This window comes from Neodiprion pinetum, chromosome 7, assembly GCF_021155775.2.
Source record: "Neodiprion pinetum isolate iyNeoPine1 chromosome 7, iyNeoPine1.2, whole genome shotgun sequence".
Lineage (NCBI taxonomy): Eukaryota > Metazoa > Arthropoda > Insecta > Hymenoptera > Diprionidae > Neodiprion > Neodiprion pinetum.
The window spans coordinates 9,909,516-9,928,612 of NC_060238.1; the positions used below are offsets into that span (position 1 = coordinate 9,909,516).

Consider the following 19,097-nt stretch of genomic DNA (forward strand, 5'->3'; position numbering starts at 1 on the left):
ATCGGCTGTTGTTCGATTGAAGTAGCAATGAACTTTTGTGCGATTCCATCCTTTTTTAGAAAATCCTTCAGCTCCTTTTCGTATGTTAGCACTCCTGCCGGTTCGGCAGCTTCCGGTGGAGCTTCCGGCTTAATTTCGGTTCCGTTCACAACATTAAATGCATCATGAGAGGTTAACAACACACGCATCTGGAACTTCCACACTCCCCAGTTTTCAATGTTTTTCAACTTTGCAATTCTCACTGGATCGGTATCCATTTTCACAAGACAACTCTTTTGCACTTTCGCACGGAGGCTGGCGACAGAGTCCAATTGCAATCAACACTATACTTTAACCTTGTATGTGTCACACCCAACAGTCTGGGCCCATAACCTGATAATAAACTGGACTGCGGTTATTTGTATATAGGAAGCTTTATTGTATTAGAGAGTGAGTTACAGAATTGAGGAGACATAGAGATGTTTGGTTTAAAGATGAATTTAAAACTGATAACTTGGAAGTTGACCAAGAAAAACATGATGATTATTTTTATGATATGTTAATCAAATCAAAAGAGTTTGATGCAGTTGTTGAGCCAAACATTGTTGCGAATGATAACAATCAAAATGTTCTTGATAATCAAAACATAGAAAATGACTTTGAAAATGATAATTCAGTTGGGAATAATCTTGAAATTGAAAATAATCTTGGTGATGAAAATGTAAACCAAAATTTATTTGAGAATAATTTAGAAATGAATGATCAAAATAATTTTGAGATGGATAATGTGAATAATTTTGAAAATGCTATTGAAATAAGAGACCAAAATGTTGAAATGCAAAATGAGCCTGCCAATGTAAACAATGTAAATAATGAACCAAGGTATAATTTGCGAGATCGACGAAATTTGAGCCACCAGACCGTGGAGATGTTGTTAACAATTTTGTATTTGATTTCGAAAATGTAGAAGAATTATTTTTAGCAGAAGTTGATACTCCTAAAAATCTTAAAGAAGCGATAAACAGTGTTGATTCTGAAAATTGGAAAAAGGCTATGAAACATGAGATGATCGCATTACATAAAAATAAAACTTGGATTTTAGTAGAGGCTCCGAAAAATGCAAAAGTGTTATCGAATCGATGGGTTTTTAAAATAAAATATGAGCCTGGAGGGGAAAAGAAATTCAGAGCTAGATTAGTTGTTAAAGGTTATTTACAAGAAGAAGGCGTAGATTACACTGACCTTTTTAGTCCAGTGGCTAGGTATACTTCATTAAGAATTTTCTTATCTATAATCATTTTTAAAAATATGTACAGTCAAAAGTTCGATGTTACCACAGCCTATTTGAATGGCAAAATCGATGAAACAATTTATATGAAACAACCTGAAGGGTTTAGTGATAACTCAAATAAAGTTTGTTTTGTGAAACAAAGTTTGTATGGTTTAAAACAATCAGGCAGATGCTGGTACAAAATATTTATAGAATGTTTGAAAAAGTTTGGTTTGTATCCTACTGACGAAGACTCTTGCGTTTTTGTTAGCAAAGATTCGAATGACTTTGATTTTCTGATCATAATAACTTATGTCGATGATGGTATCGCGGCTTCTAGAAATAAAAGAAAAGTTGAAGAATTTCTGACATACCTTAAACAAAATTTTGAAATCAAAACTGATGAATTAAATGTATTCTTAGGAATCGAAATTAATAATTTAGCCAATGGATCAGTACTTATAAATCAAAGAATGTATGCTGAAAAGATTGTTAATAAATTCAATATGTCAGAAGCGAACACTGTACGTATACCAGCTGATCCAAATAGTATGTCAAGTATGTTTGAAACGAGAAAATGTAGTAAAGAAATTAATTTTCCATACAAAGAGGCGATCGGGCACTTAATGTTTCTTGCATATGGATCACGTTTAGATATCGCTTACGCAGTGGGAGTATTGAGTCAGTTCAATGAAAATCCAGATAAAATCCATGTAAGTGGCGTAAAGCGAATCTTAAAATATGTAAAAGCGACGCTTGATTATGGTTTAATTTATAAGAGAAATAACAATTGTAAAGAAATTTGTGCTTTCAGCGATGCTGACTATGCAGCAGATCAAATGAGCAGAAAATCAATTACTGGTTTTGATGTAAAATTGGGTAGTAATGTAGTATCATGGGGATCTCGCAAACAATGTACGGTTTCTCTGTCTACTACTGAATCTGAATTTGTAGCAGCATGCACTGCAGTCCAAGAAATCGTCTGGACAACGCGATTAGTCAAGGCCCTGTGTGGCAATGATATACAGAAACCTCTTCTTTTGGTTGATAATCAAAGCGCCATACATTTAATAAAAGATCTAAGATATCACTGTCGTACTAAGCATATAGATGTAAGATATAAGTTTATAAGGGAAAAATACAATGATAAAGTATTTGATGTTAGATATGTAAATTCTGCAAATCAGCAGGCTGATATCTTGACTAAGGCGCTTCCTGTAAAAACATTTGAATATTTAAGAAATTTGTTAAATGTAAACTTTAAATGAAATGTATGTTATGAATAGAAATGACATGTAGCATTTGCGATTTTCAGTGGGAGTGTTAAGAATATTTGAAAACCACTAAATGCTACATATACTATACATGAGTATAGGCCCAGCGAGGGCGCTGTAGCTTAGCCTTAGCTACAGCACTGTACCAGTTAGTCTGCGTCGAGCTGCGCTTACGCTCGCACGTCCAAGCTCGCGGTCCGTTCGGAGCACACGCATGTCTCCTCAATTCTGTAACTCACTCTCTAATACAATAAAGCTTCCTATATACAAATAACCGCAGTCCAGTTTATTATCATTATCTACCGAGCTATCAATACTTTCTTTTCTACCGATTGCAATAAAGTTCTCACTATCGTTTTTAATTAACAGAATAATAAGTTTCGTTAGTGTCATTTGCCACTTGGGTAAGATCACGTCGCCCAGTGACGTGTAGTTTTAAGTAAATTCTTGCATTATATCGCTTCTCCCGACCTACGTTCATTTTTTTCTGTTAACTACCGTCTCTCGTTTCAAAGCTACCGTTTAATTCTATTGTACCGAAATTTTTGTGAACAACGATTGCTCATTTTATTAACTACCGCTGTCGATACCATTTCATTTGCCTGTCTCAACCCTGTAACCTTCTCGACAATATATGATCGATTGACCTGTTCATTTTTCCTGACTTGAGTTTACTCTTTATTTCATTATTTTCTTCAATTCTATAATTATTGTTAGCTGCCTTGAATACCGCGACTCTACCAGTTCGTGTGAGTACCTGAGCCTAGCCAGCCATGCAACGGGTTCTCTAGTTATTTTTCGTACGGTTTCGTGTTATTTTTATTGATTCGTGTTATTGTTTGAAAATCGACGCTAACGCGTCTGGCACCCAACATAATTGATTTTGTTATAGTTTAAGGGGTTATATACAGTTAGAATTTTCAAAAAATTTATTTTTTTTCATTTTATTTTCTCAAAGTACATATATTTAAGAATACACACAGAAAATTTCATATCGTTCCGGTGAATATTTTCGAAGTTACACGCAAATTTGAAAAGGCGTTTCAGAGTGCTTGAAAGTACGAGGCTGGAGCGGAAGCGCTTACCTGGAACGCTGTCCTTTTATGCACCTGCCTATTGTAAATGTTCCCTTCTAATATATTTGGATGCGTAAAGCAACATCGTGTTATTGTTTTTTTTATACCTGAAAGGTAAATTTTTATTTTTCTCTCCCCAAACTTTAAACGCGTTTTTCTCAAAATGGTGTTTACAAAGTCGGTGACGAACATTACTCGCAAACGGCTAAACCGATTAGTCTCAAATTTTAACACGAGCTTCTTAAATATATTTTTCAGTAATTAGTCGAAGATTTTTCCTCACCGATAAATATATTTTTTTTTTATAAACAATTTAAGGCCGAAATTTTGGTCAAAAATCGATTTGTTTTTTGAGAAACCGCCATTTTGTCAAAAAAAATTATTTTGCTTATTCCTTCGATTAATTACTAGATTCAACATTACTTCAACGAAATCTGTTTGGTTTTTCAATTTCTGAGGATCAAGTTCAAAGATATAGTGGTCACCGCAAAACGTCTTTTTTGAGAGAAGCTCCCGGAGATCAGCTGTAGCTCCTTTCCAAATAAATATTTTTACTAATACTAAGTCTTAAAATACAGTTAAAAGATACCATAATATGTGTACAAATTTTTAGATCAATAAATTTAAAAGTTTTCTCAGAAAAAAATTCTGAAAAATTCGCTTTTTTTCGGCCTTCTAACTGTATATGTATAACCCCTTAATGTTCTGAATAAGTGGAGAATCGTGCCAAAGTGTCAGCGGTAAATCCTCAACTGAGGGTAACAGAATTTAGCGTTACAACTGGTACGAACACGTGAGTAACGCGCAGCGTGCAATAAATTGCACATATCAGCGAAGCATAGGGACATCTGCGTTTGAACATCTGATCGGAACAAAAATGAGAATTCGTGAGGATCCACAACTACGAGAACTCATCGAGGAAGAAATCACGAACACGTTTGAGGAAGAACGAGAAAAAATTCGAACGAAAGCAAAGAAACAAATACTTACCGTACAAAACGAGAATCGAAGAGGGTTTAACAAAAAAAAGAAAAGCTGCAAAAAAATATGCAGTGGGAGACCTCGTGGGAGACCGCGACTCAAATTGAAAGAAAAATTTTTAGGACCGTACCGAGTAAGTGCGGTAAACCTGAATAATCGCTAGGTAGAGAAAACCGACGGCGACGGACCGCAAACAACTACGTCGGCAGCTGACTCGATGAAAAAATGGAAAAGCGGAAACTCAGACAACGAAGGAAGCGACGCGGAATCGTCTGGGTCAGACGATTATCAGGATGGCCGAGTTGTGGGATCGTCCCAATAAGTATCGTGTGCGTAGGGATAATCGCGAATAGGGCGTGCGCGTGATTATAAGAGGGGCGGATAAGATCACGCAAGAGAATCGATGAGAGTCGAGAAGTTGTCGAGCGAGAAGCAACACGAGTGTAAAGCCGATCCATTATTATTATCATTAAACTTATACTTCATTATCAAGAGGTTGTACTTTTCTTTTCCTAAAATCCCACATATATATATATATACCTGTGGAATAAAAGATGCATATTTTTTCATATATATATATATATATATATATGTCGGAGAAGAATAAAGAGGATATATCATCAAGTGAATTCGAAACTTGAACTTTGAATGAGTCCGCCGTATCGAGCGTCAAGCGTTATTCAGCATGCTTTGAATATAGAACAAACAAATGGTTTGTTTATAACAACGCTTGGATGAAATCGACAGACACGGTCAAGCAAGCAAATTAACCGAACGTGTTGAGATCATCGCGCTTTTACAATGAGCAATCCTCGACGAGCCAATCCTTCATCCTCTCCGCCTTTCCGAGACTTCACCCCGACATATATACATGAGGTATTCCATGCCAACTGAGAGGACATTTTCCCTGACCCCCGCCAATTTACCTCATTATTTTTTATATGATTTTACAACCTAAAAAAAGCACATATGAAAAAATATGCATTTTTTATTATATATATATATATGTATATATTGTGACGGGACGCCTGGCTGGCGTACCGGCACCTGAAGTTCGACGCGTGCCCCCAAATATTGTGCTTGGTGGTGACAAGCCTAAATCTCACGACATACTCGATAACTCCACCACATACCGTAAAACCAACCAAATCACACGATTTACCATGCCTCTTCTTCATGGGACACGGCCAATCTCTATCCCCGAAAACCGCGAAACTAGACAATAAGTAAGTATAAAAGACGAGCGCAAATGTGGCTCGAGGTCTATCATCTATTGTGCCATACGCCAAGGTAGATCGACGAATCGTTCAACGCGAGGACCCATCCGTGCTTATATTGACGGAGCATCCTACGTCTACGAGGAGCCAGATATCGACGGACCCACGATCAGGAGACGTGGAGTTGTCCTTCCAGGAATCCTCAAACACCACTCCCCATCAAAGGAAGGCATTCAACGTATTAAACATTTTATCTGTTTTCAATAAAAGTCCTTACGTATTAGGGAGCCGTGTTTGAGTGAAGAACAGCATTGCGTCTGACCTCATAGCTCAGATACGGTGATCGTCTCATAATCCTCTGACCCATAGGTAGGGCACTTGAACCTGTAGAGAGTCTCTGTCATTGCGACTGAATGTCTTGATACAGGTGACGGTAAGTTTGCGTAGAATTCCCTTTCATTTGACTATCACACAAAAGTATTCAGTCTCGCCGTAGGTAAACCGAATTATTATCTAAGTCCTTCTGACTACCATGCTATCACGTAAATAATATTCTGTCTTAGAACTAACTAAACGAATCATTATCAATATCGAAACCGACTTGTCAACGACGATCCCGGATTGCCGAATACCGTCCTTCTGACCACCATGCTATCACGCATGTAATATTCAGTCTTGCCGTAGGTAAACCAAACTATTATCAAATTAAATAAGAAAGAGCTATTCCTTACTAAATTACCACAAATTTCTTAAAGATCACAAGGAAAATAAATTCAAAGCCTCACATCCTGTCTCTCATCCCTCCTCCCGGGAACGAAACATTCACTTATTATTTAAACACTTCCTTTCTGGAAACGAATTTTTCGCATCACGAGTCAACCACTCATAGCGATCGATCTGTGTGTGCTTCACACACACAGATCAAGTTTGACCCTCAACCGTTTACACGGCCTGTGATGATGGGTTTATTCCACTCGTGCCATTGCACACGAGGGTGAGGAAACAACTTCTGAGGCTGTCTCGAAAACCAAGTTGAAACGATCAAACTGTTCAAGCTCTTCCAGGAGTTCACCAAATAATCGACAAAGACATTCTTCACCTTCCTTCCGAGTCCAGAGACCGAATCCTCCAGCTCTATCCAAGAGACAGGAAATTCTTAAAATTAATATAACATTCAAGCTTGCGCGAAATCTCCACGTCACCTCACATATCACGTATGAAATTCTAACGAAATTCAGCCCGCGAACAAACTCGAAACGTTTCAATATATGTCGGGGTGAAGCCTCAGAAAGGCGGAGAGGATGTAGGATTTGCATTTCGTGGATTGCTCATTGTAAAAAGCGCGATGATCCCAACACGTCCGGTCAATTCGCTTGCTTTTCCGTGACTGTCGATTTCATCCAAGCTCTGTTATAAACAAACCATTTGTTTGTTCTATATTCAAAGCATGTTGAATAACGCTTGACGCTTGATACGGCGGACTCATTCAAGGTTCAAGTTTCGAATTCACTTGATGATGCATCCTATTTATTCTTCTCCGACACGGCCATCCTGACAAACCACATGTCCCCATGTGAACTGATCTGCAAGAAATTTGATTCTACAGCAGTAAAAGTTCGTTTTTAATGAATTCAATTTTACTTTAATCATTTATATTGAACATAAAACTTCAATTTCAGTTCCAATCCCACATTTATTGACAAAGCAATTAATTTCGATACATGTGGGTAATTTTAAAGACTAAATACATTTTTACATTTCCTTCACTTCCCTTGAGTGACCAACATTTCTATCACTTCCCTTGAGTGACAAATGTTCTTAACCGCTTCTCTTGAGTGGTCAATGTCTAATCATTTCCCTTGAGTGATTTCTGACACAACTTTTACATGAAGCTGCCCACCGCACACTAACGGTTTCATTCAAGAAATTCCGATTTCGACCGAGCTACGGCTCCAAACTCCCATGTATACATGTATACCATTATATATGTATACAAAAAGATAACACACACACAGTTCATGTACATGGTTTATAACCCCAAGGAAGCGTGTCGGTTGTGTTATGAAATACAATCCGCTTGTCATCATTCCAGCTCAGTGCTACCTTCTGCTGGTCTACAGTATAAACCTCATGCTTACGGCTTAATATTAGATTTTGATTTTTGTTTAAATTTTGATGTTGTAAAGCACATTCCAAATATTCATTAAAAGTTGTTGTTTTCAATGCTGATCCTTTTACACCCTGGGCTCATTTTTTCTCTCTCTTATCTTCTAACACTTTAAATGAATATAATTTCGCTCTTAATCCGACAAATTCTAACATTATTTTACCATTACATTCGTCTTTTATTAAGCCGAGGACTTTTTTATTTGCTAAAGGCATTCCGTAGACGTTATCGAGTCGGTAATCAGACGTGTCGAATTTCTGCAAGTCCTCTTTCATACACTGGTATATGTGAGGGATGATGAATTGATATATCAAACTATCTGTATCAGTGTACATTAATTTTACTTGATTTCGAAATTTCGTTTTAACATAGTTGTAGTGGAAATCATAAATATAGGTTTTCGAAAGATCCAAGATGGAGAAACACCTGCATACCATGGTTTGGTTGGTTTAACTTTCGTTATACTCAATTCAACTATTATCATATCCTTACTGAAAATAGTACAGCTATAGAAATTTGGTTTGATTATAGTAGCTCTCGCACCATATATCCCATCCCATTTCGTGATCAACTTGACATCTCTGTACTTCCTAACATTTTCCATCATTTTACCGAAAACTGCGTTATTCATAAGCTTGTAGAAGTTTTTTTCAAATTCATAGTGTGATTTTTTCCGCAAATCGGTATTTAAATCTATGTAATTCTTAAGCCATGGTGTCTACCTGAATTAGAGAACTTTGTGAATTTTAACAAAGTTTAGACCTAATTGCAAACATTGTTTCAGAACGCGATAGTGAATAACATAGTTTTGTTTGGAAAGTAGCGTGGTTATCAATTTCGGTTGCTTACTATTTGAAATCAGAGGTATATAGTGCTCTGGGCACGGTGATAAATCCTTATGCATTTCATGCAGTTCCTCAGGATATTCCAAATTAACCTCTAGCATGTAACCAAACGCTGCTTCATCTGCAATGGTAAGAACGTCAAATTATCTGAAATCTGATATCCATTCGAAGGAACTGCATGGTAGAGCAAAGCTTATAGCAGCACCGTATAAGTTATTGACGTCAAAGTACATGAGATATAATTCTTCGAGATCTGGATTAAATGCCTCTCCCATGTATCTATTGTTAGCCTTCGCATATCTGTTCGAGCACTGCGACACACCACCTCGAATACCTTCCTCGATAAACATAACCATATCTATGTCGGTGAGAAGCTCAAGCTCGATGCCTGTACATTTTAACATTGCGCCAAATGAAAGACCAGGTGCGGTGTAATAATGTAAAGGGTCCAGGTCATACGTTGTCCAACAATTTTGTCGGAAATTTTGAAAAACGTCAGCCAGTAGAAAAACGTCGGTCTGTAAGTACAAGTCCAAATACTCGCCCAACGTTGAAAGGTTGAATGCTTGCCAAACCTTACCTGCGTGTGCATAATCATCATCCGATATACCCTGGTCGTTTAATTTTTAATAAAATTGTTGTTTGGTTGGCAACTGTCTATCCTCGAGCTTCCCCCAATTATCTATATACTCATATGGGAAAACACCTTTTCTAGTTAATAGCCCAAATTTATTCAAGCTACTACAAAATTTACGTGTAATTGTCTTTTGATCGTCACTCAAATATGATGCTAATTTTTTGAGGCTTCTAGGCATAAACGAAAGGAATCTATAAATCTAAACTGTACGTCCGTTCCTTTAACAAATTTTGTAAACGAAATATATTTCTCTTTGTTAAAGGGGAGAAGTTGAACAGTACCATCAAAAGATGTAGCCAACTCTTTAATTAGAAAATGTGAATCGTAGCCTGATAGGTTATGGAAAATCACTAGGATAGTATGTGAGTCTATAATTTAGGTTGCAGCCTCGATGTGAAGCACCACGGTACTTTCCTGTGAAATGACAGTGATCGCGATGTTTTACGTCTTCGCGTGTGAACGGTTTTTCGCAAATATGACATACCGTTGTTGAATGAAATTCGTTAATTTGATTAAAATTGAGTGGTTCCATGGGTACAACCGTTTTGAAATAAACTTCTAAAGAGTTCGCCAAGTCCTGTAATTCTTTTACAAACCGATTGACAACACGATTATTTTGAATGTTGAAATCGAATCGTTGAACGCACAATGCGGATAATAAGCTATACTGTACGGAATATGCGTTTGATAAATTGTTCTATTTTTGACACTTTAATATTAGTAGGCTGTAGTAAACATTCAAGATCTGCATAAATGCAAAATGGAACAGTTTCTTTGTGCTTAAAATTCTTATATTTCAAAATCTTGTCTTTCTGTGTTGGTAAAATAACTTTGGTCTCATTTAAATTCATGCAATCGATTCTGTGCTCCTACAAACATTCTTTTGATTGAAAGTGCATGAGACATCTGTCACATAACCAAGTATGATGCGCATGTTGAGAAATTTGAGAACTTGTCAATCGAGATAAATTTCGAATCCAAGCAAAATGATGTATTAAATTCTTTTCATAGTTCTCTACGTTATTTTCGTCTTCATTTACAATTTGTTTCTACTACTAAGAGATGAATCACAGGCTTCTCAGACTTATTGTGGCTTAAATAAACTGGTACGATTTCACTACGCTTTTGTTTTTCAGTGTGATCTATATCGTAAACGTTAATTGACATACCGTTGAGTATTTCAAATTTTGGAATACCATCTAAAGACATTGGAAAATTCAAACCATCGTATCGTAGCACTGAGCTGAAATGCGGATAGGAGGTTATTACGCTGGGATTTAATGTTGAGTCGCTATTTTTAATGTTGACGACAGCCTTTTTAGCTTGAATGTCTTTTGGTAGTTGTGTGTACGTAGACACACCGCCTTGTAGCGGCATATACTTATTGATGTTCACTGCTAAGTTTATTATTTCAATCAACGTCCAGCCAGAGTCCTTCTCTTGGAAGTCTTCCACCTTTGCCAATACCTTATCTTTCACGTTCTCATTGAACCACTCGTGGACGTTTGTTGACTGTAAGATTATTCCGTTTTTGATTTTGAAAAATTTTGTTTCTTCTACTGTCTTATCGTGTTTTATAGCACTAAATTTACACGATAGGATACAGTTTGCTATCAAATTTCCCGCCTTTTGAACTGCATTCTTCAATCTTGGCACAACCAGGTATTTAACATCCTCTAAAAAATCGATCAAATTCTTGTGATGTACGAGAGCCACTTCTTTGTTGTTTCCGCAACCCAGCACCCACTTTTTAAATCTGCTTGAATTTTGATGTCAACGACTTCAAGATTCCGATTGTTCTTTGAATTCGAGTCTTCTGTCCGATCATCGTGGCGTTTCGTAGTATTTTATTTAAAAACCTGATATTTTTGGTTCCAAATCGCATCCACTTTTGAATTTCTGCTGGTGATGATTTTTCAGTTCAAATTTTGTACGCCGTTTCCATGATTTTGATCAATTTCAAACACTTTCCAGACTCCATCTTTTCTAGCGCGTATGACAAAGCTGCAGTAGTAAAGTTTACTTCAGAATGACTGATAAACGACTGCATGATCCCTTTTATAGATCAACTCCGTGGCTCAATTGGAGAATTGTATGCAGTATTCCATAATGCTTATGGGTAAGAGAGTTCTTGAAACTTGATGAGACAGTTTCACACGCCTCATGTACGAGAGCTTTGGTAGTGAACAATTCATCTGATATATGGAAATGTTAAGTTGAAGCTATTGGAACTTTAATACATTCTACGCAAAAGTGAAAAGTTAGACAAAGATGATGTCGTATGCACATCCTACATGAAGACGTTGCGCTAAGAGTGGTCTTGAAGGAATCAGTTCTTTACAAACTCGCATCGAAATAAATTGGGTGATCAGAATCAATGCAATTACAAAGTTATCACATTTACTTTCCAACAAATCAGGACTTGAGTTGAGTAAATAATTTAATTTGTGTGTGTTGGTGTTCTTTTTCAGCCAAATGAGGAGAAGACAACAACATCAAGCTTGAGAACGAAACGAATTTATCTAATCGGTGAGTCGTATTAGAACATAATACACATTTTTTTTTCTTACCTAGAAGAAAACAGCTTAAAATTATTATTTTAACTATTTTACAGAAAATGTCTGAATATTATCAAATCGCGGAGCGCATTTACGTTCCGACTGAATAGGTGGAAAGGCTACCAATCAATTATATATTTGAAGCGTGCACTGCGGCTATTGTCGCTGCTGCAGACTCACAATCAGATTCAGATGCAGTCCTTGTGTTCCTATAACAGGATGGAATTCTAACTAAACTAGTTCGCGAAAACGACAACTGGGGGTTTCTCAAGATTTATATAAAGGAATATGGAGGAATCCAGAAAAAAATAATGCTTTTTTATAATCATAGTTTTATAACAGACATGTATTGTAGGAAACAATTTTTCTTAGTAATAAATTTTGTGTGATTCCGCCAACATTTTTACACACATAGCTTCGGAACCTTTCAGAATTCCACGTTTGCGTGGTACAGATAATTTTTTTATTAAGTTATTCTGAAGTTGCTGCGTCGTTAAATTCAATTTGATTATATTTACCACCCAGATACTTCAACAGCAACTGCTCCTGCTCCATCGTCTGTATCAAGTTTTGGAATTGGCGTTCATACTCGTTGAGTAGTCTCACGATCCGTGTTGGTAAGAAGACGCTGAACGCGTCGTCGAGATCTGTGACCACTCGTTGACCGGACCTTGTCTGGACTCTTCGGATGCCTGTCACTTTATACGTTCTAAAGATTTCTAGGTCTGTTAGTTTCCTTGTTGAGAGAAATTCATTCATATTTCCAACTTTGTTAAATTTAGTGAAATCCATCTTTTTAACTTTTTAAAATCTTTTGTTGTATTTCTTGAAAATTTAAACGTTCTAAATTGAATTTTCAACTTTTATAGTCATATTTCTCCCCACCATGCATGTGTTATGATTTTTCATTGCACATAAATTCGTTCATTATCAAAGCAAATGTGAATCTACAACCTTCCAGAATTCAACGTTTAGCTCATAGACGAGGGTCGCTCGATGTCATATTGATATTCGTCAAACGATGTCAAGAACTGTTTGTCTTCATAAATTCCGAGAATTCGTTCAGGGTCGCAGTAGGTGTGGTTCTAGAACCTTCAACGTTATGCCGATTGACACAGGTCGCTCAACATCATGTCGATACTTGTCAGACGATCCGTTTGTTTTCCGCTAATTCAGAATCTATGCAGGTGTGGATCCAAACTTGTGTCGCAACTTTTCTGACGATTCCGAGAACCGTGTACCTTCCAAAATTCTGCGAATTTGTCGTTGCTAACCTCACAACGTCACGCTCCCCTCGCTCAATCATGGTGGAACTCTTTTTATAGCGGATTTATATTCCAGGCTTCAAAAAAGAAATGTTTTGTTTTAAGTTATTTTTGTTAAGCCCCTTCCAAGAGGCCCAAAAAAAAAAAATTTTTTTCTTCCATGTCCTTCATTTTCATTGCATGATGCATCATTCGCTCTACGAATGATTCGAAAATTATTAATGAATAGTTACGAATAATAGTGCGGAACAAATAATAGCTAGTGAGATTGAATATACCTATTTATATTTTTTGACATTTCAAAATCCGCTGCCTATGATCCTGCAGTACCTGATTTATTCAGGAAGGGTATTTTCCTTCTCATCAGAAACAAACTAAATGATCGTGCAGCTACAGTAAACGAGGAAATTGGAAGGCCATGTCCAAAAAATTACAACATCTTTTCACGCTTTCGGATGACATGAAATGTCTCATACGAAAATTGTTGTTAAAATTTAGTGATAAATGGAAAACCGTTTCAAGGCACGAGGAACATTTTTTAAAGTTTTCGGAATGGCAGAGTATTTTTTGTTCCTTGGAAGAGACTCCAGGATGTTTGAAAAAGTCCAGCAACATGGGTCGGCCTTCTTAAGAATTTTCCGAAACTAGTGAGCGTACAAAACGGAGGAAGACTGAAAAATTGCGTGCAAGGACAAGTGCTGAAGAATTGTCTTGCGCGATGAGCCTTTGAACATATGACAAATTAGATGCTACAAAAGTCGTCCAAGATGTGACATCGGGAAGCCCATCAAAAGCTGCACAGTATAGATGATCTATCGGATCGATTTCGGAAGCCCCTCTATCTCCTGATGCTGCTCTGTCAGTTATAGTTGAAACGAGTTTATCAAAATCACAGTACCAGAAAATTCATGGTGAAAGTAGAGAAAATTGCTCTACTTTATTTACGTTGTACAATAAAGTAAATCAAGCGAAGCTTAAATGTGACCCACCGTAATCAGATATTTTTGTAACGGATGTAGTGCCTAAGGAAAACTGTCTTTGCTGGACCACACAATCGGAAAAATCTTCTTAACTCAAGCGGATGTGATTAACCTTATATTAACCCAACGTGATATGCCTTACGAAAAAGTTCGCAACTTGAATTCAATTTAGAAGTGGAGTTGTAATGGCACTTCTGGCCACAGTGTATTCGAGCAAAATTATACCAATGCCGATGGAATTAAGTCCAATGCAAACATTTGTGTCACTTCACTCGCTCCATTGCAACTTTTACCAGTTGACCAACTAAGACAAATACAATTATTGTATTGAAAAATCCAAGGCCATCTTCTCCTCGTTTTTGTTGACCAATCAGAATTCAATTTTCGCACAAAAATACTGAGGTCACTATTAACGTAATAGAATTCATTAAACAGCAAGAGGCTTAACCTTGTCCCTTACTAAACTATCGTAAACGCAACAGCTGTAAGCGTTTTTTTCAAACTTGCTTTCGCTGTGAAAAATGGTAGAATTTGCAATGCAATCACGGATACCGCATCTACTCAACGTTGCTATTTGTGTAAAGCAACTTGAAAAGACTTCAACAATATTGACGCAATGTTGAAAAAAGAAATCAATGGAGTTCACTTGGAGTTGAGAGTTCGGGTTGTTAACATTACATGCATGGATTCGATTCTCCAAGTGTTGTTTATATGTAGGGTACAAACTTGATATCAAAAAGTGGCAAGCGCGTGATTCAAATGATAATGAAAATGTAAAGAACAAATGGAAAGAATACAACAAGGTTTTCGTTAACAATTGGGTTTGATAATCGATCAATCGAACTGGGTTTGATAGCGCAAATGATGAGAATACCAATCGACGATATTGTGGAGCCTCTACCATTTCAGCTTCTATGACAGGAATGAATGAAAATTTAATCGAACGTATTTGTTATACTATAGGCACTTTCAAGTGGCCATGAAGTTAACTCGATTAGATTTCAAGATTATTCCCTACAAACAGCTCGAGACTTCGTACACTCGTATCCGCGGTATCATATGCCAACTACAGTGCATAAATCATGGTGCGGAAATAATAAATTCTGCACAATTTCCAATTGGACAAATACGTGAAGACACTTTAGAGTCTAGTAATAAGTACACTAAGAAATACAGAAAAGGTTTTGCGAGAAAATGTTCCCAAGTAAAATCTGAAGACGTTTTTTCACGGCTTCTGTTAACATCCAACCCACACATTTCTACTTGGCGCAAATTACCTTACAAAAAAATGTAAGTCATTGTGGCTAGATGGAGTACAGTGATTAACTGCGCTAAGTATTTCAACAAGTAAAGGAAGTTCAAGGTATTTTCCAGTTGAATCCACTGACTGTGAACCAGGTGATTCTTTTGATGACGACTACTAAGAATTTACGTACCTAACGCGATTATTTAATAAATAAAAACAGTCGAATTTTTCATGTTTCATGTAGCGTTTCGTAGTTTATATTTACTCAATTTAACAGTAATTTCTATATCATTATAATTTAAATACTACTGTAGTAACCTAATTGAAAGCAAATCATTGTTATTTCTGTACTATCAGTACATCACTGTTATTTCAGTATTTCTGTAGTACCCTAATTCCAAGCAAATCATTATCATTTTAGGACAAATAAAAAGGTTTTTTCTACACAAGTCGTCCATGTCGGTTTCTCCATTTGATTTTTTTAAATTTTGACTTCAGGTTCATAATCAGCGACCCTAAAAACTTTCGAGTACGGCTTTTACCCTATTTGAACGCGTATTTCAATAAATTTTTTACCATAATGATTGTATCATTTTGTTTTTTCAAATTTTTACTTCAGGTTCATGATAAGCGACCCTAAAAACTCCCGAGTACAGACTTTTAGCCGAATTGCATCCGTTTTTCAATAAATTTTCATCCGTATTGGGTTCACCATTTTATTATTTTAAATTTTGATTTCAGATTCTTAATCAGCGACCATAAAAACTTTCGAATCAGACTTTTACCCTATTTGAACGCGTTGTTGAATAAATTTTTACCATAATGATTGTATCATTTTGTTTTCACAAATCTTTCTTGAGGTTCATGACAAGCGACCCTAAAAACTCCCGAGTACAGACTTTTAGCCGAATCGCATCCGTATCCGTTTTTCAATAAATTTTCATTCGTATTGGGTTCACCATTTTATTATTTTAAATTTTGATTTCAGATTCGTAATCAGCGACCCTAAAAACTTCCGATTGCGGGCATTTGACCGAACTGAATTCGTTTTCGACATTTGGCTAAAGATTTCGGATTCCGTCTCATTGTGCACCGGCCGGTCATTATAACTACAAGCTGAATATGAAATAAGTTATAACTATATTATTTGTTCAATAAACATGCCAAGCATTTAATGAACTTACGTTGTACAAAGAGGATTCCTAGAAGGGAAACGACCTGACCAACGATGCATCTGCAGATAAGCAACCGAAGTTACAATAATTCTTTGTAGGGTGGTAAGCATGGAACCAATTATGGCACCTGTCACAAACCCACCTGACTTGAACAGCTGTCGTAGCTGACACGAACTCCACAAAAAGGGTTAGCATGCGCTGTAAAACATTGAGTTTGGTAAGATATACTTTGAAATTATGTAATTTTTGAAAGTGTTCAAAACTCTGATAGCAATGTAGCATCAAATCTGAAAATTTAAACATGATAATTTTAAGGTAAGTTGTATCGTGAACGGTTTCATTCAAATGATAAGCCAATCAGGGAACTCGATTTTTGATGGATGTTGCATTATTTTTGCAGACAAGCAGCGTTACGATCTGAGCTAGGTCGAAAACTAGCCCAAGAGATTCACTTGAGAGTCTCATGAGACTTATTCCCGGCTAGAATTTGCAAGGTTATCAAAATGCCGCAGTCAATCGCTGACGGACAGTTGCTTAAGCTAGACGGGCTTGTGGCAGATGCCGTGCATAGTCCTATGATTAAATTCCCACAAAAATTCGATTTGATTTGGGTTATCTATCTGGCGGCGCATCGTAGTTAGCATCGTTTCCGTTACAGGAATCCTCTGGCTGTGTAACTTGGATTAGTATAAATATCGAGTGTAGTCTCTTGTAGGTATGATTTATAGCATTGCAGTCAATGATGTCCAACATAGGATTGGGCGATAGTTGATAAATATTTGAATCTTCATGATACAAGTTCATTAAGTGCATTGCATGGACCTTGTTCTACTACGAGGATGGAATTACCCATGCTTGGAATTTAGCTTCTTACTTCATTTTCCAAGGTATCATCAATTTGTTCATCTTATTTCAAACTGTATGAATGCTTATAGGTTATGACTTGGGCCACATCAGGACAGCTATCTCTGTTTTGCGAAAAATCATTAAAAATTGTCAATGTTTGCATTAAGGTATTGGCAAGGAGAAATTATTTGCCAATATTCAATGAAAATTAAGAGTCGAATCCACCATTTATCTCTATAATTCAAAATTAAAACTAACCAAATCAGATTGGCAATGAGCAAATTATTTAGTATAAAAGAATGCATTGAGCACCTAAGTTTCCGTACAAATCACCGGGTATTCACTCCTGCTCAGCCGGATGCAATAGGACGTATGATGTAAAGTCACATTAGGCTGCTTTACTTAAGTGGCAAGCGCCTTTAATCCTGTACCTATTTACCACTTAGTTCGGCTAAGCACAGGTTCGTCAGAGAGCCCAAGTTTCTCAACCAAGTACCGCTCTCATCAAAAATACTATAGGTTATGTCTTCTGGCAAAAACATGAGTTGTGTAACTTTTAACAAGGTTGAAGTTAGTAACGTTAACGTATTGAAAATCTGAGAAAAATAATTATTGCGCAATTTGAGAATGACTTTCAAAGAGTTCACTTTGCATAACATGAGTATGTTTCGTCTATTGTGGTTTACTAATTTTCGAACACTCTCAAAGGTACTAACGATTTTTCATGAGTAAAAATCGTTACAATGACATTACTAACTTCGTATTCATAACTTTAAATAAAAATCATAAAATGTTAGAAGTGGAATATGCTCATGAATGTATTTACCTAAAGAAGTAGTGATTCTTAACTCTAAAGTTTGACACATTGTAAGTAATGATCTTGACTTACCAAGCCATTTGATGTAACTGTTCAAAAGAGAGACAACTCCTCTCATATCCCATACGTATGCATAAAGATCATATAACAGCTCCCGATTGTTGCAGTATGTAAGTCGTTGAAAAAGCCTGTTCACTGCAGCACACATGTCGTTCATTTTAGCTGCCCGAGAATGCCATTCTTCAGCCTGAAACAAAAAAAAATATTACAAACTAAGACGTCATTGAGCAGAAAATCATCATGAAATATTAGTTGTTCTAGTCTGAAAATCATCTTCAATTCGCTCACGTCCGCTTTGTTGTACATTTCTTGATTTTTTGGTTGTTTCATAACAATGTGAGCATTGCTCTTCAGCCAGTTAAATTCTTGCAACAGTTGAATTCCTTGCCCACCATGTTCGAAAGGTAGGTAAAATAGATCACAAAGCAAAGAGAGGTCTTCTTTCGTCAGTTGTTTTTCTGGATCCACTACATTTGAACCTTGTGTCTCCAAGGCATCATGATTATCATTATCCGTCTCAACTACCATTTGTGATCCGTTTACAGCTGATGATGATACTTCCAGCTCAACTTGCATACTGCCAGATGCTCCACTGCATGTCTACAATCGGGAAACACTTTTTTTAAGACCAAGAAGGAGCTACGATATTGAAGCACGAGATTCACTATTTAAATAATTTGTTTCATATCTAATCTCAGCTTAAA

The 19,097-nt window shown here is 36.6% G+C and overlaps 1 protein-coding gene across 2 annotated transcripts in view; it reads right to left on the reverse strand.

Moving 5' to 3' along the window:
• Positions 1-19,097, reverse strand: part of Oga (O-GlcNAcase) — a 184,571-nt gene that overhangs the window by 89,579 nt on the left and 75,895 nt on the right. For both annotated transcript variants that reach the window (XM_046633996.2, XM_046633995.2), the window contains exons 6-7: positions 18,682-18,993; positions 18,406-18,580 (exon numbers count right to left, since the gene is read on the reverse strand). In XM_046633996.2, coding sequence (XP_046489952.1) covers positions 18,406-18,580; positions 18,682-18,993 — 487 coding nt within the window. The remainder of the gene's footprint in view (positions 1-18,405; positions 18,581-18,681; positions 18,994-19,097) is intronic.